We start from the raw sequence: 21,317 nt of genomic DNA, 5'->3' as shown, positions 1-21,317 counted from the left end.
AGATGGCTGAGTCACTTCTAAATCTGCTTTAAGTAAGGCGTAGGTTCAAATCCTGTTGCTAGGCTATCAAATTCTTAGCTTCTCTGTTGTTTGACTTTACTATACCATATTTAAATTATTTTTATTTGATCTAAACAGTGATAGATAATGGGTGACTTCATTTTTTATTAGAATTTTATTATTTCATCTGTTATAAAGGTTTAGGCATGAATGAATACAGTAGCAAATTATACAGGCTTTTTCAATGACAAAGAACATATATTTTCTGACATTCTTGTCAGTCTGCCAATCATTTAACTTACTTTTAAATGCACTTGAAATTAGTATTAAGTGCTTGAGTTTGAGTAACTACGTTAGTGACTTGAGAAACCATGACATTTTAATTATTCTGTTGTTAAAACCATAAATTTCACTTAACTTTATAATCTGTGTTAAGAGTGTTAGCTTAATAGCCTATTTTGAAAAGACGTTACATACAGATTTAAAATCTAGTGATGAGTATAAGCTTTTCTTTCCCTTGAAATAGTTTACAACTAAGCAAATGAAATATCACAAATAAGCAAAGAGCTTTGAACAGGTCTGAGCTTTGCAAACGCTAGAGCTTTGTTTCATAATTTTTAGTTCTGTAAGTAATTAAGAGGTTGTATTTTCTCATCCTTTTTATGTGTTTCCCTCAAGTGCTTTAAGCAGTAGACTGAATTTTAGCTGCGGCAGATGTATCATGCAGAGAGTATCCTGGCTTAAATTCTGAAGTGCTCTCACTCCTGCTCGCTTCCCCTTGAAATCGTCTAGAAAGAAGTTGGCACATTATTTTGCGGATGTTACTGGACATCAGGAAATACATGACTGGATCTAAGCAGCTATTGAAAGATGAGAAAACCAACATGATCTCATTGGTTTTGTGAATGATTTCCTTCCAATAGCAAGATGGGCTATTTAGCTGTGAAGATATATAGACAAATCGGAAGGCATGATAGGGAACAAAACATACAGTAAAAATGATAAGTACGATAAAGGAATTCCGGGCTGTTTTGGCATATTTACCAGAATTGGGAAATTTTGACCTCCTTTTGGAAATCCTTAGTAGATTCTTGCCGATCTTAATATATGAAAGGATTATTAGTAAGAAAATTAGCCAGAACATTACCACAAGAACGTAATTAAAAATTGCTTCTCCTTTGGCATTATGCTTCTCTCTGTAATGGAAACACACTGTGGAATTATGATTTCCTTTAAGGGTTAAGGTAATCATAGCTAAAAATCCAGCAAGAGCAACTGTCCATACTGTACAGCAAACATAAATACTTTGTTTGGTTGTTACCGCCCTTCGTTGTTGTACAGACCGATTAATTTTTACGTAGCGATCCAAACTGATAAATCCAAGCAAAATAATGCTAATATACATGTTCATATAAAATAGTGTTCCCACAACCTTGCAAAGGATCACACCGAGTGTCCACTGGTTCCCGTTAATGTGATACATTATTCGGAAAGGCAGGCAGAAGATCAGTAAGAGATCTGCAATAGCTACATTCAGTAGGTAAATCTGTATGGAATTTCTTTTGCGGTGGATACCCAGAAATACATAGAGGGCAATTATGTTTCCAACCAGTCCCACGATGAAAATAACAGAGTAGGATATTGTTAACAGGCTGGAGAGTAGTTTCTCATCCATGGGACAGGTACCGTTTGGAGTAGCAGTAATACCAGGTTGATTAGGACTGCTTGGGTCTCCTGAATGGTTCAGCCCTTGGATGCTATGACTGGCCATAAAGCTGTCTTTCTGGGAGGAGGAAGGCCAGCTGCCGGTTGAAGCACTCATCGTCGTTACCATGTGACTTCTCATTGTCCGGTGTAGGGATCAAAAAGCAGAGGTGCTCAATGACATGTTCCTTGTGTGTAGCTTTTATGTCTTCAGATTTTTCCTGCAACAGAATGCAGCATCAAGTCATTTGTCATTTTAATAGCAGTTGCTTTAACTCAAAGCCCAAATAATCCATGATTGATTTTTAGACATGAGAAACTTTGACTATCTATGCTACGTATGTAGCAGCATTACCATATCATAAAACAAGCAGTAAATGTAGGAGAGTCTTAGGGAATGTCCTGCTCTAACTTTTGCTATGGCTGCAGTATACGTTCAAGGTTTATTTCACTTTCCACAGGGAGTTTTTTATAGGAACAGAGAACAGAGACGGAGGTAAAGAGAAATGACAGCTCACATTGCTTAAAGATAAGAGACATCCCTAAGGTAGTTACAGCCATGAGTGAGCTGGGCCCACTGCTGACCGCTGCCCACCTTCTTGCCTTGACGCCTTCCCTTGGATATGGTGTTCATTCATTTTGACAAGGGTTACCACATAGCATAAGACAGATAAACTGTGGCAGTCTTCCATTCCAAGATATAAATAGGAAAGAGTCCTCAATCTCCTCCTTTGCAACTTAAGACTGAGTTGGGCGTACTAAAATCATTTGCCTGCGGGGCAAGCAGACCAAGAGAGCAGAGCACCTGCCTCCTTAGGCAGACTTGTTGTAACACTGCAACAGGAGAGCAAAACAGCCAAACAAAACCAAGTCAGGTGGCAATAGCCACCAGTTGGGCCAGGCAGTCTCCTGACCTAGAAATCTATAGTGATAGTGAGATGGAAAACAGGATGTACATTCCAGGATTTTGAAAAAAGTAACTGCAGCTTACTGTGCCCTGTGTTAGGCAACTGTTGCTAGAACCTTGTAAGAGATAGAGTGTGGATTCCACTTGTTCGTGGCAACAGAGAATGTTAACAATGCTACCTGTTCTTGGCCTTTTCCTGGGCATTGATTGATATGAAGAACTCAGCCTGGGAGGCCATCCTAAGGAGCAAGAAGACATGAAGAGAAGGTTCCAGGAGGTCTCATCCCCTTCCTTTCTTAGAGCGACTGCCCCATTTCTCTACAGCGACATCTTAGCAGATGTAACATAAAGATGTTCAGAGCAAGGTTACCAAAATCAGACCTAACTCTGTGACCTTGATCAAACCAATTAATCTTTTCTAAGCCTTCATTTTCTTATCTGTAGAAATACACAATGTGTATGAAGAACTTAACACTAGCACATAAAAGTACTCCATGAAAATTAGCTTTAAAAAAAAAACACCTTTGGACTAATCTCCCTTTAGTAAATATTTCACACCTGGCTAAATACTACATGGAAAACAAAGGTGACCAAGACCACGTTCCTGCTGTCAGTAAACGTTTTTGTAAGCATGTACATTCAGATTCTGAATGCTATCATGTAAAGTGCATTTGAATTATAGTAACTTCTTGATGTGGCATGATACACAGAGAAAAAACATTTGGAAGAACTTATCTTTTCTTAAAAGTCTGTCTATAATTTGATCGAGAAGAAACCATGCCATTGAGGGTAAAATTCCAGTTTAAAATATTGTCAAAGAGGGAAAATTGATTCCAGGGAAGAGGAACCAACTGATAAAGAGGAAGTTATGTAATCCCTGGTGAGGGCCTGTCTGCAGAGTTCAGGTCTGTCCTGTGTCTCAACTGCAGGAAGACCGATGTCGGCGATGTTTATAGAAACTAACAGGCATGTTTCTGGTGATCTGAGATTCTAAAAGGAAAGGGCCATCTAGGAAGAATGGCGGGCTGCCAAAAAATGAAGCTGATAAATGCGATCTAGATTACCAGGAAGAGGAAAAGGGTGCCTGAAGGAGGGATTTGCATTGTGTGGTTACATGGGGAGCTTGCAGAAGCTCAGGTAGAAACCTCTCATTGCCCCCCAGTGAAGAGGAACTTAATGGCAAGTGATAGGATTTTGAGAGCTCAGACAGCCAAAACAACTGTGAGAACTCCTCTGTAAGTAGTTCTTTGGTTTGGTTTGGGTTTTTTTCCTCCTCCCGTGCTGTATTTTAAACCCCGTTAGGGTTCAGAACCACGTCCTTTTCGTTTGCCTCTCAGCCCAATAAATATTATTGAATAAAAGAGGGAATTTAGTGGAAAAGTAGGTGAAGTTGTACATGAGGATCTCAAAATCAGCTGTTCAAGCACAGGAGGGGCTTGAGCTGTAGTAAGAAACGAAATCGCAATTGACTGTGGTTGCTGTGGCTGCAGCAAGAACCAACCCCCTTCTTTGGCTGAATTCGTAGACACAGAGCGCCTTAGATGAAGACCATTACTACTAATCTGAGGGGTGTTACTGCCAGTCCCAAGCTGAGAGGACCTCTGGGCCTCACCTGGAATGTAGTGTTTCATCCCAACAGCACACGTGGAAACAGGCACAGAACGAAAGGGGAGAAAAGCCCAAATCATGTCATACGAGCAAGCTGAAGGAAACAAGCACCCAGTTCTGGAGATGGGAACACTTTACAGAGCCACAGAGAAAAGAATTTCACCTTGTGATCTCTGTTTTCAGAAAGCAGAACAAGGACTACTGACTGGAAACTGCAGAGACAGATGTGGCTTCCTATTAAGGAAATGCTGTTTTAGAATGAAACAGGCTATCTTGGGAGGCAATAGGGGTCTCAGCCCCAGACATCTCGAGATAACCACTGATTGGGTGCTTTGTAGAAGAGACTCTCAGTGCCTCTCAGTCCCAGCTGCTTATTAGAATCCTTTTGAGGACTTGTTAAGGGTATCCATGCCTGGCTCCAACCCCAGATCTCCTGTTTTAATTGGTCTGCAGTGGGCTCCAGGCAGTGGTTTCCTTTAAAAGCTCCTCAGAGGATTCTAATCTGCAGCCAGAATTGAACCCTTGAGCTAGATGGCTGGACCACTAACTAATATTTATTTAGCAGTTGCCATGTACTGGACAGTGTGTTAAGCACATTGATATTACTTCATTTGCATAATCCTCATTGTAACCTTGTGAGGTAGGTATTCCAAAAGAGGTAATGAGAGATCAAGAAGTTGCCAACTTTACCCGTGACCGTGCAGCTCTTAAATGGCATTACCAGAGCTGGAACTCAGATCTGCCTAGCTTTTAGGGTCTATGATCCTTTTCGCTAAATCTCACTCTTCCTAATCACATAGGATCAGCATTTTCTTTTTTAATGCTGAGTCCTGTCAGCAGTATCTAGACATGGTTCCTTTAACATTATCCACATTAATGATTTTTTAAAAGATTTTATTTTTAAGTAATCGACGTTCGATGTGGGGGCTCAAACTTACAACCTCGAGATCAAGAGTCACATGCTCTACCGACTGAGCCAGCCAGGTGCCCCTCACAGCAGCAATTTTAAGAAGCGATTATACCTTCTAGTTTTACTTCTTTAGAAAAAGGTCTTACTCTTCTCATTTGCTCTGTCCATTTTAGTAAATAAAGAAGTCCAGCATTTACAGTATCACAAATCATTCATCAGAATGTTCAGCAGATCTCTCAGAGCATATCTTTTCAAACTTACTTCTAGGCCTGAAAGCCATCATCAAGATATTTCTAGAAAGCCATCCTCAAGATATTACTACAAAGCACATATCCTGAAACCATTTGCTCCAGCTTCAATCTGCCAATAAAATAAATTAGTAATAGTTGGACAGGGTTGCCAATAGACCTTTCTGGTTTTGCTCTATTTGTAAGCTTAAAGAAAATAAAGCAAAAGCAATGCATTTGTTTAAATAGTAACAGTGGCCATCATTTAGAGCCATGTATTAGATGGCTAGTGTCCAGTCATTTATTAACAAATTAACAGATTACATTCTGTTTTACACTTAATGGCTGATTTTCACCTCCTTTACAATGTGTCACTCACTCACTGTTCTTAAGGCCATTTATTGATGTTTTAAAAACTACTCATTTAAGAATGGCCAATGAGAACAAGTAACAAACCACTGTATTTGCACAGTGGACAAATTTCCCAGTGGGTGTTACTTGTGACTTGTGTACTATATTGACATGGTCACAATGGTTTTCTGAGAGTAGATGGTAAAAGTTTTTGTTTTGTTTTTTTTTTAAGGTTGTTACTTGATAAATCCTCATGCTTGTCCCCCTGTGTTAGTGTTGCGTTGTACCCAGCACCACCACCCCCCTGGCCAGTAGTTGCCAACTGGTTCATGTCCATAGACATGTAGAAGCCTCAGCTTCTGTAGTGGAGGCAGCGCCCAACACATTATATTGTGGCCTCCAAAGAGTCCAAGGTTTTAAATGTGTTCTGGGTATGTTTGTGAAAACATCATATTGCTATGTAAAAATACATACCTATTCGGCAGTAATGGCAATGGCAGCAACCTTTCACTGTAGTTTGACTTTCTGGCCACTGAGTCATTCAGGCCATGCTTCAAAGGTCACATTAATTGCTGCATACAGAATCACAATTGGAAGCATGTTACTGGAAATAATACTATTACTAGTTCATTACGTTTTGTTATAAACTTATCTGTGTCTAAAAAAGCATTTGGAAACATTTCAGTTGAAGTAACTACCACATATTTTGCTTTTTCTTTTTTCTAATATTCACCTCATTTACTTCAGAAACACCCAACTTAAAATTTAATTCATCTGGCAATTACCATAAAATAGTAACAATACAATAAAGCACAACTGGTGCAAATAGGGAAACAGCAAAACAATAAAGTTAGTAAGTGATCATTTATAATACATTGGAGATAAAGTTCATTACATATGAAAATAACTCTTAATGGGTTCAAGTGGCCCTGCAAGTCTTCATGGCAATATACAAAAGACAGCATAAGCAACATGACGATATTGATAATACGAGCTTCAGTACCCACAGTGACCTACAGTACTTCCAGTAACTAAGAGGACAGCCTCATTTTAAGTCAAATCAAGGCAGAGAGGTCTCATTCAAGCAGTTGACTCAGGTCTCTTTAAGCAAAGCGCTGCTAGTCACCAAAAAGCAGGTTTCACTTTTAGTATTCAGACAATCAAATTTTAACTGAAATAATGGGTCATTTATAGAGTTGAAATCAAGGAGTACTCACAGGTCAGGCTCTCTTGCAGTAGAAGGAGCAGAACCCCAAGCTTCCCTAAACACAGAGACTTGTCTTTGTATGTCAGCTGGGCTCCTCCATCCGGTCGTGGTACAATTGGTTGAGGTTGCCTTTTTTTTATATTTGCGTGTGGTAACAAGGTTTTTTTTTTTTCCCCTTTTCTTTCTTTCTTCAATATGCCATCCCTCCGATTCCTTGTGAAAATATTCAGAAGCCTGCTAGCATGCAGCCATTGTATGTGTAAGCTCAGTCAACACTTAACCTTTAGAAAATCATTTCTATCTTTCATTTGAATACCTTTCACCTTCACGATTGTGGGAGGTTTTCCCTTGTCCCTCCCCCAAACAAAGAAGTTTTATAAATTGTAAGCAGAGTTATGCATTCTCTGTTTTTGCTAAGAAATGAGGCATAGTAAGCACTGAATATGTTTCTTTCAGGATTCATTTTAGAAATTAAGTTTTTTACATAAAATGGCATTCCTGTATTGAATTGTACTAATATCAGTAACAGATTATTAGATATTAGATGTTAGATATTAGATATTAGAATTATTTTATTCCTGAGGGGCTTTTTAAAGTTTTATTTGGCCTGTACATTATTTTAGTAGATTTTCATGAATCCCTTTAAGACCTTGGATTTATTTTCTAAAACAATGTTACAGTCTTAGGACTAGATGAAATTTACGATTGTATTCTCCCCTTTTTATCACTACAATAAATTCTCCCAAGTAAACTGAAATCTCTGTTTTAAAGAAAATAATGAAGGGATTCTACAGTTTTTATTTTTAGTCCAGTATTTAATGACTGTCCATCTATGTAACTGCTGGCCCTGCAGTTTCATGGCATTTCCCCTTTTTCCTTGTCATCTGAAGTGAAAGATTAGTTTTTATCCTCCCCATAATTGTTACCCTGCAGCTTTGTTTACCCTAAATGGTATTTAACTCATTAGGCTTTATCTAACATTCTCATTATTTCTGGGTGCATTCACTCTTCTGAACTCATATTCTCCAGAGCTTTTGGTTTGTTATGAATATGACACATAGGACAAAATATTTTAAAATTGCTAGAATGAAAATACTTCATAGCTCTTACTTCCCCTTAGAACTCCTGAGAAGGAAGAGGGTTACTGTGTTGGTCTGGCAGGAATTTTGTGTGTGCACAGTATTTAAAAGAAAGAAAGACAGAAAAAGAAAAGAAAGAAAGAAAGAGAAAAAAACCCGATAGTATTAAACTTGCTTTCTTAATGATTTTTGAACAGTTCAGTACTATTAAGTATATTCTTGTGCAGCAGATTTTTGGAACTTTTTCATCATGCAAAAGTGAAACTCTACACTCACTGAACACTAATTCCATTTCCCTACCCTTGGCAATTCCCTTTCTACTTGATATGATTTGGGCTATTGTAGATAATTCATTTGAGTGGAATCATATACTGTACTTCTCCCGCTGGATTTTTTTGTTGTTGAGCATAATATCCTCAAGGTTCACCCCATGTTACAGCATGTGACATGACTTCCTTCTTTTTAAGGCCACACAATGTTTCACTGTATGTATATATATCACATGTTCTTTCTCCATTCACCTGTCAATGGACATTTGGATTGCTTCCACCCCCAGGCTGTTGGGAATAATGCTGTGATAAACAAGGCTGTGCAAATATATTTTGGTGCTTGTGACAGAGTTTTTTTTTTTAATAACTAAATAGGTATTTATTAGCATTCTGTTTACTAAATCTAATATAAATGTTTTTTATGTTATACCAACTATTTTTCTACACCTTAGCCTCCATTTGCAAAATACTAATTCTGCTTTAATCTTCAGTGCTCTGGTGACCCTACTGTGACCAGATTCGAGTATACATACAGTCCCCAACTTACAGTGGTTCAACTTACGATTTTTTGACTTTGCAATTATGCAGAAGCAATATGTATTCAGTAGAAACCTCACTTCAAATTTTGGTCTTCCCAGGCAAGCAATAGGTGGCCCAATCCTCTTTCGCATTGGCTGGACCATGGCAGTGAGCCACAGCTCCCAGTCAGCCACAGCATTGTAAGCGTCAGCAACTAGTATACATTTAACCATTCTGTAGCTGTGCAATCATTCTCTTTTTCACTCTGGATATAGTAGCCAATAAATTACCTGATATACTTAGCACTTTATTATAAAATACGCTTTGTGTCAGATGAGTTTGCCCACCTGGAGGCTAATGTAAGTATTCTGAGCATGTTTAAGGTAGGCTGGGCTAAGCTGTGGCATTCAGGAGGCTTGATGTATTAACTGCATTTTCAACTTACAGTATTTTCAACTTATGATGAATTTATCAGGGCATAACCCCATTGTAAGTTCAGGAAGATCTGTAATCTTTCTCTGGTTCTTCCCTTACATGAGCTTTTTCCTATTCATTCTGAGCTTTCTACGTTCTGTCTCTCATTCTTTGCTCATTCTCATGTATCCTCTTCCTCCTTTGTTGGTATCTTAGCTCATCATTTATATAAAGATGGAAGTAGAAAAGCATAAATAAATAGATACGTTTGTCGGGCACCATCCATTACTGATACCACCGTCCTCTCTCCATCTAAATCCCAATCCTGGTTAAATTCAACTCATCACCTACTCCAGACTGGAACCCTGCTGGCTGAAATGAGGACTACTAGGTAACACCCAATTGTGTTGATTGTTCTCACTTAGCATTCATGACCACAAACCTCAAGTGAGCCTCAGCGCTGCCAGCAGTCCTGCTATATTTCCTTAGTCTGTTGGTTCTCAAAGCATAGCTCCCATGATCAACATCACTCAAGAGCTTGTTGGAAATGCATGTTCTTGACCTTATCCCAGACCTTATGATCAGAAACTGGGGGGGGGGGGGGGGTGGAAGCCAGCAAACCCATGTGATTCTGAGGCTGAAGTTTGAGAACCACTGCCTTAGTCAATCCATTGTCCCATTCTTTGAAAATATTTTTCCACACCTTCACACTGCTCAAGTTGCCAACAACGCCCTCTCCTTCCTCACTCCCGCCTGAAGATCACTTTTATTTCAACGTAAATAGAAAACAGAAGTACTCAGAAGAGAACTTCCTCGTACTCCTACATCCCCATCTGCTTGCATCTACAGGTGCTCCCAGACTCTGCCTTCCTCAGTGTTGCTGGGGCCAACCCCTCTCCCCAGCTACACACTATATCCCATCCCTTCTTTCTCCCGAGTCCTGTTTTCCTCTCCACGGAGTCTTTCCCATCGGCACACAAGTGTCTCTCTCTCTCTCTCTCAAAGACAAAACAAAAACCTCCCTGAAAATCTCTAGATGCTGCTGTGGACCCCCCAATCATACTGTTACGTGAAACTTTTGAATATCTGTATGTATTTTCTTATTTTCATAAAAGATAACAAACACTGGAAGGATAAACCAAAAAATAATACAAATACTTACAAAAGAGGAAGGAGAGAATAAGGGGAAGGAGAAGGTACAAAAGCTAGACCTCTCCGAATGACATTTGTTTACAGTGTAGACTTTGGAATTATGTACATGTTTTATTTTTTTAAGATTTTATTTATTTATTTGAGGCAGAGCATGAGTAGGGCGGGTAGGGGCAGAGGGAGAGGGACAAGTGGACTCTCTGCTGAGCAGGGAGCCTGATGTGAGGCTCGATTCCAGGACCCCAAGATCATGACCTGAGCCGAAGGTAGACACTTGACCGACTGAGCCACCCAGGCACCTATGTACATGTTTTATATAATCCAAACACCAAAAGTCAAAATCTAATTCAAACAAATTTGCCTCATTGGGTAATAACTGAAAGCATAACCACAAAGAGAATTCTTTTAAATGACTTTAGTGTGGGTTTTGGGGTGCCTGGGTGGCTCTGTCGGTCAAAACGTTGAACTCTTGATTTCACCTCAGGTCATGATCTCAGGTTTGTGAGATGGAGTCCCACATTGGACTCCACACTCAACATGGAGTCCACTTGAGAGTATTTCCCTCTCCCTTTACCCCTCCCCCCACTCATGCTTTTTCTCTCTCTCTTAAATAAAATCTTTTTAAAAATAAGGTGGGGTTGTTGTTTTCTTTCTCTTTCTTTTTTTTTTTTACATATTTTAGACTTAGAGAAAAGTTCCGATAGTAATACAAAGAATTCCCATCGCCTTTCACTCAAATTCCCCATGTTAACATTTTTCTACGTTGGTTTTATCTTTCTCAGTTCTTCACTCTTCTCTCTTTGTCCATCTATGTAGTTCCTAAAAATAAGGAATTCTCTAAATAGCCACAGTAAAATGATCAAAATCGGGAAATTTATGTAATCTACAGACCTTGTCCCAATTTCATCAAGAGTCCTAATAATATCCTTTATAGCAAAAATAAAAACAAGATTATATATCGCATTTTCGCTGTTCAGTTCTTTCTGTCTCTTTTGATCCCTTTCATCTGAAACAGTATTTGAAGAATATGGGCATGGGCCCAGTACTCTCTAGAATGCCCTTCAGTTTGGGTTGGTCTGATGTTTCCTCACGATTCGATGTAGTTATGTCCTTTGACACAAATACCACAGAGTGTTGCTGAGTGCTTATCAGTGAAGGAAGCACGTGCTCTTAATTAGTCCCACTATTAGCAGTAGTAACTTTGATAGGAGTGTCTGCCAGGTTGCTTCTCTGGAAAATTACTATTTTACCTTTTGTAGTTAATAAATATCCTCTGGGGAGTTACTCTGAGATTATACAAATATCCTGTCACTCTTCAGACTTTTACCCACTAGTAACTACCTTTTGATGTTTCTCACTTGCATCCGTTATCGTGATAATAACTGCCAAATGATTATTTCTAGTGCCAGAATTTCTTTTACATTGATTAATTGGTTTTATACTTACATGAAAGATTCTCCTCCTCTCTGTTTATTTACTTATTTACATCAGCACAGACTCATGAATTCTTACTTTATTCAATAGCAAAACAGTAATTTGACTGGACATCCTGGTTAGGATATATCATAAGAACAAATAGAACCACAAAAAAATCTTAAACAGCGTAAGGTGGTTTTGTTGTTACTGGTAATGTAGGTACTTTTATATACACACCCTAGGGGATAAAGCAAATGAGTAATTATCTTAATGTCATTAGGTACCAATATTACTTGACAAAATCAAAGAAGTCAAGTAAAAACTCTATTTTTAAAAAAAACTATATATTAGTATGAATTGATATTTCTCCTTCTAAAAAATACACATTTTTTTTAGCTCTGTCCACTGAAAAGTCAAAGCAGGGATGACCCAGTAATGATAACATACCTAATGAATATATTGTGAATTTAAATACTGTTTCCCACTAAACAGAAATGAGAGTGCATGGAGAAATGGTTTGTTCCAGATCTGGGGCAAGAAATGCACAAGACAAACCTCGGACATCTTCTGCCTAAAAGCAAGGAACTTCGCAGACGTTTAGAGTCTTACAAAAGGGCATGAGAGCTGACTTAAAGGAGCTCCTGCTGGCTAGAAAATGGGATAATTTGAGCATCAAAATGAATAATGGCTATAATTGGTTAAATGTATCAAACATATACAAACCTATAAATTCACAATAGTACCCAAAATATCCTTCATTGATCACCTTTGGAGGTTACCTGGCAACCAACTTATTCTGGAAATCGTTCATGGCGGCTTTATTCATAATAACCCCAAACTAGACACAGCCCAAATGTTTCTCAATAGGAGAATGGACAAACTGTGATATATTCATACAGGGAATATTTACTCAGCAATAAAAGAAATGAACCACTGATCACAACAAAATGGATGAATCTCAGAAACAGGCTGAGTGAGAGAAGCCTTACATAAAAGAGTACATACTATATGGCTTTGTGTATATGCAGTTCTAGTATAAGCAAAACAAACTTATTTTTTTCAGAATAAGCAAATAACAGAATAGTCATTTGCACTGGGGGTGTGGCAGCAGAGGTTGAGTGGTAAGAGGGCAAGGGAGGTTTCTGGGATGATAACATCTTGATAGGGATACAGGTTACACAGTTCTATGCTAACTGTCAAAATTCTCCAGTGGTACTCTTAAGATTTATGCATTTCACAGCATGTAAATTTTACCTTAAACATAATTTTAAATATTAAACTCAAGGGGCACCTGGATGGCTCAGTTGGTTAAGCATCTGACTCTTTTTTTTTTTTTTTTGACAGAGATCACAAGTAGGCAGAGAGGCAGGCTCCCTGCCAAGCAGAGAGTCCGATGCAGGGCTTGATCCCAGGATCCTGGGATCATGACCTGAGTCAAAGGCAGAGGCTTTAAACCTCTGAGCCACCCAGGCGCCCAAGCATCTGACTCTTGATTTTTGACTCTTGATTTTGGCTCAGGTCATGATTTCAGGGTCATGAGAACAGGCCCCACATTAGACTCCACACTTCGAGTGTGGAGTCTGCTTAAGATTCTCTCTCTGCCCCTCCGTCCCCACCCAACATGTGCGCTTGCTCTTTAAAAAAAAATATATTAAACTCTAATGACATGTGCTGAATTAGAGTGAAAAGATGGACTGATGGTTGGATAGGGGAATGAATAGATAGATAGTTGATAAAACAAATGCAGCAAAATGTTCATTGTAGAATCTATGTGGTGAGTATTTGGCTATTTACAATTCTTTCGGTTCTCTGTTTTTGATAGTCTTCATAACAAATACTGGGGGAAATCTCCATTTTGGAACGCCTAGTTATGGAGCTGGGCATCACTGGCTGCTAAAATCATGGAAGAAAAGCCAGTGGTGAACATTGTAAAGATGGATCAAGGCAGACAATACCTGACCAATCCTGTCGCTAAAAGTAGGGCAACAAGACATCATGTTCTTCCTGATGTGCTACAAAAAACTAAAGTATTAGCATTAAAAAATCTAAAATTGAATGTGAATCTAATCAAGCTTCTAGATCTAACTACCAATTTACAAAAAACACAGGAACATATTAAATGACACCATGTAGGTCCTATTAGCCAAGGCCAGATTGTAGGAGATATCACAGGGGAAATTAGCTAGTATCTTAGTCAATCAATGGCATGAATGTTTTTTAAAAAGGTAAGAGGAATATATGATATAGAGTCAAGAGATATGAGACCTATGACCATCAAATGCAATGTATGGACCTTAAATACCATTTTGAACTAACCAACTGTAAAAAACAACAACAAAAAAAAAGTCTCTGAGATAGTCAAGGAAAATTGAATGTGGCTTGGTATTAGGTGATTTTAAAGAATTGTTCATTGTATTGGATGTGATAATATGGTTATTTTCTCAAGTCATCCATTATAAATACTGAACTAATAACAAGTGAAATGATATTTGGTTTAAAAGACTTAAGCAACAACAAAAAAAAACAACGGGGATAAGTGAAGTAAGAAGAGCAGAATGTCAGTAACTATTAAAGGTGGGAGATGGAGTGTGGCACCTGAGTGGCTCAGTCGGTTAAGCGTCTGCCTTTGGCTCAGGTCATGATCCCGGCGTCCTGGAATCAAGCCCCGAGTTGGGTTCCCTGCTCAGCAGGGAGCCTGCTTCTCTCTCTCTCTTTCTCTCTCTCTCCCTCTCTCTCTCAAATAAATAAAATATTTTAAAAGGGTACTCAGAGGTTTAATAATCTGTTTTCTCTAATTGCAAATATTAATAAGTTTTTAAAAGGAAACTCCCTTAAAGAATAAATGAAACAGGGGCGCCTGGGTGGCTCAGTGGGTTAAAGCCTCTGCCTTCGGCTCAGGTCATGGTCCCAGGGTCCTGGGATCGAGCCGCGCATCGGGCTCTCTGCTCATCGGGGAGCCTGCTTCCTCCTCTCTCTCTCTCTCTGCGCTTACCTGTGATCTCTATCTGTCAAACAAATAAATTAAAAAATCTTAAAAAAAAAAAAAAGAATAAATGAAACAGGGGCAACTGGGTGGCTCAGTGGGTTAAAGCCTCTGCCTTCGGCTCAGGTCATGATCCCAGAGTTCTGGGATCGAGCCCCATATTGGGCTCTCTGCTCAGCAGGGAGCCTGCTTCCTCCTCTCTCTCTCTCCCTCTCTGTCTGCCTGCCTCTCTGCCTAATTGTGATCTCTATCAAATAAATAAATAAAATATTTAAAAAAAAAAAAAAAGAAGAATTGAAACAAGATGGGATCGGGAGGGAGACAAACCATAAGAGACTCTTAATCTCACAAAACAAACTGAGGGTTGCTGGGGGGAGGGAGGTCGGGAGAGGGTGGTTGGGTGATGGGCATTGGGGAGGGTGTGTGCTGTGGTGAGTGCTGTGAAGTGTGTAAACCTGGCAATTCACAGACCTGTACCCCTGGGGCTAATAATGTTTATTAGAAAATAAAACAAATTTTAAAAAAGGAAACTTCCTTGGCCTCTCATTCTCTTTTAGCTACATCCCATTCCCATCTCTCTGTTCCTGGTACAGTAAGGTTTTGAAAGATACCTGAATTTACTATCTCCACATCATCTCTTCCCATTTTTCTTGAACCTTGTGCAGTGGAGATTTTTGTCAGTATCATCCCACCAAAACCCCTCTTATCCAGATCATCAGGGACTTCTAGGTTGCCAGATCTAATGGTCAGTTCTCAGCTCTCATCTTAAATGGCCTCTCACTAGCATTTCAGGGCACCACATTACTCTGATTTCCTTCCTGCTTCACTGTCTAGGCATTCTCTTTCCTTTGCTAGATTGTTGTTATCTTCCTGACCTCAAACATTGCTGTGTACCAAATCTCATTCCTCCAACCTCTTTTCTTTTTTTTTTTTTAAAGATTTTTAAAATTTATTCATTTGAGACAGAGATAGAGAGAATGAGCAGGGGAGAGATGCAGAGGGAGAGGGAAAAGCAGAAGCATACTCCTCACTGAGCCAGGAGCTGGACGTGAGGTGCTATCCCAGGACCCAGAGATCATAACTTGAGTGGAAGGCAGGCACTTAACCATCTGAGCCACCCAGGCACCTCCCTCTTCTCTTTTCTACTGGTAGTCACTCCCTGAGTGATTTCACTGTAAACACTGTGTGCTATTGATCCCAAATTTACATCTCTAATTCCAGCCTTCCCTCTCCCACCTTTTAAGATCTTACACTCAGTTTGTACAAAACCAAATACTTTATGCCTCTTATGAAGTCTTCTTCTGTGTTCCCAGTTTTAGTAAACCGCATCTTCATTTTCATTCAGTTGCTCAGAACAGAAACCTAGTTGTCACACTTACCATCTTCTCTCACACCCCATATCCAGCAGCAGCTCCTGTTAGCCTAACCTTTAGAACCTGAACTTGACCACTTCTTGCCATCACCGCTTCTGTCACGCTAGTCTAATTCAAATCCCCATCTTCTCTTGCCTGGACAACCACAGTATCCTCCTACCTGGTATCTTTTCTTCGACTCTCATGCCCTGCAATCTCTTCTCCACACAACAGCCCAAGTGATTCTTTCAAAACCTGAGATCGCTCATAAAGCTCCCCAGCTCACAGCTTTCCAGTGATTTCCCATCTCGTTCGGCATAAAACCCAGGGTTCTGGCCATGGCTTCAAGCCCCAGACCATAGAGCCTTTGATCATGTGATCACATTTCTTACCACTCTTCCCCTTGCTCATTTTTCCCCCAACACACTGGCTTCCTTATTCTTCTCCAAACACACCAGCCCTCCTCATGCTTCTAGGCCTTTGTACTTACTATCCTGGAAACCTGCTTCCACATGACCTGTGTTGCCCTTTCCTTCTGGTCAAAGTTCAAGTATTACCAGATCCTTCTTCAGCCCGATCCCCTTACTAAATAGCAGCTCCTTGGTGTCCAGACCCATTCCATTGACCACCAGCTTTTACCTCGTAGCACTTAACACTACCCAGTCTCTCGTATTCATTTATATGTATTGGTTTCTTTCAGTTTCTGTCCTCCAATTTTACGACTTAAGGATTTATTGAGAATGAGAGAATCCACACTCTGATGAGAATTACATAAATCTCAGTGTAACCATAACTTAAGAATGAATATAGTCAATGAACTATAAAGGGTATACTTTGGGATTCTGATTTAAGCTTCTACTTCTCCTTAATAAGGTGACAGAACTGACAAGGAGACCATATCTAGGTTTAGTTTGTAGTTTCTTCTCCTACATCATGCCCTTCCTTTGCTAGGCATGTTCATGTGCTGCACCCCCACACTAGAATCGTGCTAGGACTATCACTGTCTTCTTCTGGTCTGTTGTCATCCATCTCTGAACCAACTGAAAGTCCTTAAGGAGAGCAGGCTCTGTCCATTGCTTTCTGCAGAGCTTGGCTTGCTCTCCCATAAGCCCTCCTGGCTACTTTGTGTCTTGCTGCAGTGCACTCCCCATTCATGTACACTTGCCTTCCCTCTCCTCTGTTTCTCTCTCACTCGCTCGCTCGCTCTCTCTCTCACACACACATTTATATTTAAGGGCTCATCTTTTTTTGTGCTAGAGCCTCTATTATAAGGTCTTTAAATGTCTTTGGACGAAAAGAATAATAACTTCCAGAGTAGAACCCTGCTGTTTTCATTGAACAGAGTAAGGATTCCTCCCACTTTCCTGTATCGTCAGACATCTCTCTGGGTGCACCAGTTCAGAGCTTTGGATTTGGGGGGCAGGGGGCCACTATCATACAGGCTAAACCTGAGCTAAAACTGTGTCATGTTATAAATGAACAAGTATGGGAAAGAACAAAAATACTATTCTCTTCCATGCCTGAAGAAGCTTGCTTTTTTTTTTTTTCACGAACCCATATTTTAAAAGCAGGTCATATGTGATATCAGTCATATTGGGGAGTGTAGTATTTGAGCAGAGACCAAAGGTATGCACAGTTCAGTGCTTTCCTGAGACCAGGTCCTACAGAGAAACTCTCATTGTGACCATGAGGCAGATGATTCTTAGGGAGCCCTGGTCACACAGCTACTCCTTGGGAAGGATGCTTTGCCTTGGACCAGAGGCCAGCCAAGTCATCACCTCTCTCCCTTCCCATTCCCACAAAGACAAAGGGCAGGTCCAGAGAAAAGACATGCCCAGGGAGAACATTGAACTCCCTGGGATCCAGGTTCAATTAAAGTCATTAAATCTGGCTCTTCTTACTTAGGGATGGAATGAATTTTAAAAAAAGCAAGAGGATGGTGGGAGGGTAGGTAGACAAAGAACGAGCCAAGGACTAAGATACAGTGGCTCTGTAGGTAAAGTCAGAGGTCTCAAGAAACATTCTGGCAAGAGGTGTAAAAAAATATTTTTCCTTAAATGTAGACTATCACTCAAAAAAAAAGGAGAGAATATCGCTTGAAAAGTTAGAAAACTCATCTGCCATACTTTAACATGCTTGCTTCCTGAGTAATTCTTAGCACCATACCCAATCTTAGAAGGAAATAATTCCTGAAAAACATTGGATAAAACAGGTAAGTCTTTAGAGAAATCAACCAGAAGTGAGAGTAGCACAAATAATTCAAGCATCCAAAATAATTCCAGGAGTTTTTAATGTATTACTGCATGGTCATGTTATTCAGTTTTGTGTAAATTGAATTGCTCATGTCCAATTAATCCTTATCTTTGGTTTGTTGTTTTTCTGTTTTTCTTTCCAGCCCCACTGTGTTCTCCTCGCCTCAAAGGAAAACTCGGCACCTGTTAAACTTGGGGGCTTTGGGGTAGCTATTCAATTAGGGGAGTCTGGACTTGTAGCTGGAGGTAAGAACATTTTTTAAAACATTTCCTTCAAAACCTGGTCACTTTCAGCCTAGTGTAAAACTTTCAAACTAAATATTAGCCCATCCACAACATTTCCTACCAATTCCATCTCCCCAAACTTCCCCCCCCAAGAAGGTGCTAACACAATTTTGAATTTAATAACTGTAATTATGACTAGAATTTTAGTACCTTAAGAATATGGGGCGCCTTGGTGGCTCAGTGGGTTAAGCCTCTGCCTTTAGCCCAGGTCATGATCTCAGGGTCCTGGGATCGAGCCCCGCATTGGGCTCTCTGCTCAGCAGGGAGACTGTCTCCACCTCTCTATCTGCCTGCCTCTCTCTGTATCAAATAAATAAATAAAATCTTAAAAAAAAAAAAAGAAGAATAGACTCTGTGCTTATACTCTTTGTATTCCTACCACTTGGCAAAGAAGTGACCCTGCATACAGAGATTAAAAGTGTTGGAAAAAGGTGTTATCTGGGGCAAAGCAACTTTTAAGGTTGAACTGGCCAGGGGCACCTGGCGGGCTCCGTCAGTGAAGCACACAGCTCTTGATCTTGGGGTTGTGAGTTCAAGCCCCTCATTGAGCATAAAACTTACTTAAAAATAAAGTTGAACTGGCCAAATGAAGTCCATTTTAAAACATGTAGATTAACCACTTTCGGGTTTACATTAGCGGCTAGTGTTTAATTTCATAGTGTTTTCCTCTTTTTATTTGTGAAAGAGTCCTGACCAAGCCATCAATCTGTGTATCTGGGAAGAGTAAGCAGATGTAAGTGCAGACTGATTTTTATTATTAGCCAAAGCAAAACATAATTAGAAAACTCCCCTGCCAGAAAAAAGAAGTAGAAAAGTTAAAAATAGAAATTCTCTCCAGTAGCATGCAGAGGTGGATGCTAATTCCAGATTCAAGAATTTGGGTTTTTATTTATTCTCTTCGATAGACTCCAGCTCAGAATGCTGCCCTGTTTTTAGTTCTGTTCCTTAGTTTTGCAAGTGACTTAGTTCTCTAGTCTACAGATTATCAGTCTTCTAGTCAATGCCTTCAATTTTCCATCTCCAGATACTGCCAGCCTTCACAAAGAGGAAAAATATAAAAAATGCCTGCAGAACATATTTGAACCTGTCATCCTCCATGAATATTTACATTAAGTTCAAATACCTGACAAATGATAAATATCAAAACAACAATCCATTACACAGGATATTTCATCTAATTTGATACACTATTATTAACACATCAAAGCAACATTAACATAGACCATCTTCTGAAAAATGAGCCAGGAGTCAGAGTTGTATTCTTAAAATTGTTATTTCATCATATTGCCCTCTAAAATTATGTTTAGATTTTCTTCTAATTTTGCATCTTTTCAAGCTAATCATTTCCAATAATATGAAGAATAGCAAGTTCAGTATAGCTTTAAAAACTGATTTTTTTTCCCTAATTGAAAACTTCCATCTGTGATTAGGACTGATCATAGGATCAGGTAGTAGCACATCATTTAATCATAGAATCATTGAGTCTGGAGCGCTTGGGTGGCTCAGTCGTTAAGCATCTGCCTTCAGCTCAGCTCATGATCGCAGGATCCTGGGACCCAGTTCTGCATTGGGCTCCCTGCTCAGCAGGAAGCCTGCTTCTCCCTCTCCTACTCCCACTGCTTGTGTTCCCTCTCTCGCTGTCTCTCTTTCTGTCAAATAAATAAAATCTTTAGGAAAAAAAATCACTGAATCTCAGGATTCCAAGGGGGCCTTAACTTCCCCAGTCTTAAAACCAATGATCACATTTCCTTCATAAAATTCCCAGCAAAAAGCTGAGCTCAAGTTTAATTCCCCACATAGCAAAGAATTCAATGTGTTCCAGAACTGTATTTACATTTTTAGAAAGCTCCTTAAGTACTGAAACACTTATCTTCACATTGAACAGAAATCTGTCATCTTATCACTTCCACCCAGTGGTGCTAATTGTGACTTTTGGGGCCACGCTGAAGAATTTTAATCCTTCCAGATGATAACCATTCAGTGTTTAAAGACGGTATCACGGACCCAGAAAGTCTTATCCAGATCAACTTGGCTAGGTTAATGTAGCCCTTCCTCATATAAACTGGTACAGAATCTCACAGTGTGCAAAGGATGGAGCCAGAACTGAGCACAACCATATTGCCTCTTTTGCTGTGGGTCTTACATTTCTATTAGGCTCCCCAAATAGCATTAGCTTCTTGGACAGCCACATAACACCACTGGCTTATACTGATCTTATAGTCAATTACAGCTCCCACGTTGTTTTTATACAGTTGTTGCTATTAAACTAACTCAAATCTGGCATTTGTACAGAATCACCTCTACACAATTACAGGGGCGCCTGGGTGGCTCAGTTGGTTAAGCATCTGGCTCTTGGTTTCAGCTCAGATCATGATCAGGGTCATGAGGTCAAGTCCCACCAGGCTTCACGCTCACCAGGGAGTCTCCTTGGGACTCTCTGCTTCTCTCTCTCTCTCTCACTCTCAAATAAAAATAAATAAATCTTTTTTTTTTCTTAAAGACTACACAGTTAAAACAAGTAACTTCTGATGTTTACATCCCCAAGACTAAGGGGGTGAAATGAAATGTCCTTTCATATGGTCTATACTCGCCATGCATCTGGCTTTGTTTCTCCTTATCTGGATCCATATCCTGTTAGGATTCAACATGGTATCAGCTTCATATTTTACGGTGCATCTTGAGAAG

General features: G+C 39.7%; 2 protein-coding genes across 14 annotated transcripts in view; one reads left to right on the top strand and one right to left on the bottom strand.

Annotated features, from left to right (window-relative positions):
- Window positions 1–21,317, top strand: part of CASK (calcium/calmodulin dependent serine protein kinase) — a 348,007-nt gene that overhangs the window by 202,620 nt on the left and 124,070 nt on the right. For all 13 annotated transcript variants that reach the window (XM_032331663.1, XM_032331670.1, XM_032331666.1 and 10 more), the window contains exon 6: window positions 18,491–18,593. In XM_032331663.1, the coding sequence (XP_032187554.1) occupies window positions 18,491–18,593 (103 nt within the window). The remainder of the gene's footprint in view (window positions 1–18,490; window positions 18,594–21,317) is intronic.
- Window positions 157–7,168, bottom strand: GPR34 (G protein-coupled receptor 34). The gene is given in 4 exon segments (XM_032331676.1): window positions 157–1,925; window positions 2,791–2,850; window positions 6,182–6,279; window positions 6,925–7,168. A coding segment is annotated over 1 exon segment (1,173 nt). The 5' UTR covers window positions 1,847–1,925; window positions 2,791–2,850; window positions 6,182–6,279; window positions 6,925–7,168; the 3' UTR covers window positions 157–673.

The sequence above is a fragment of the Mustela erminea genome, chromosome X (assembly GCF_009829155.1).
Source record: "Mustela erminea isolate mMusErm1 chromosome X, mMusErm1.Pri, whole genome shotgun sequence".
Classification (NCBI taxonomy): Eukaryota; Metazoa; Chordata; class Mammalia; order Carnivora; family Mustelidae; genus Mustela; species Mustela erminea.
Note: the sequence above shows the minus strand (reverse complement) of the source record. Positions and strands in the feature narration are given on the sequence as shown.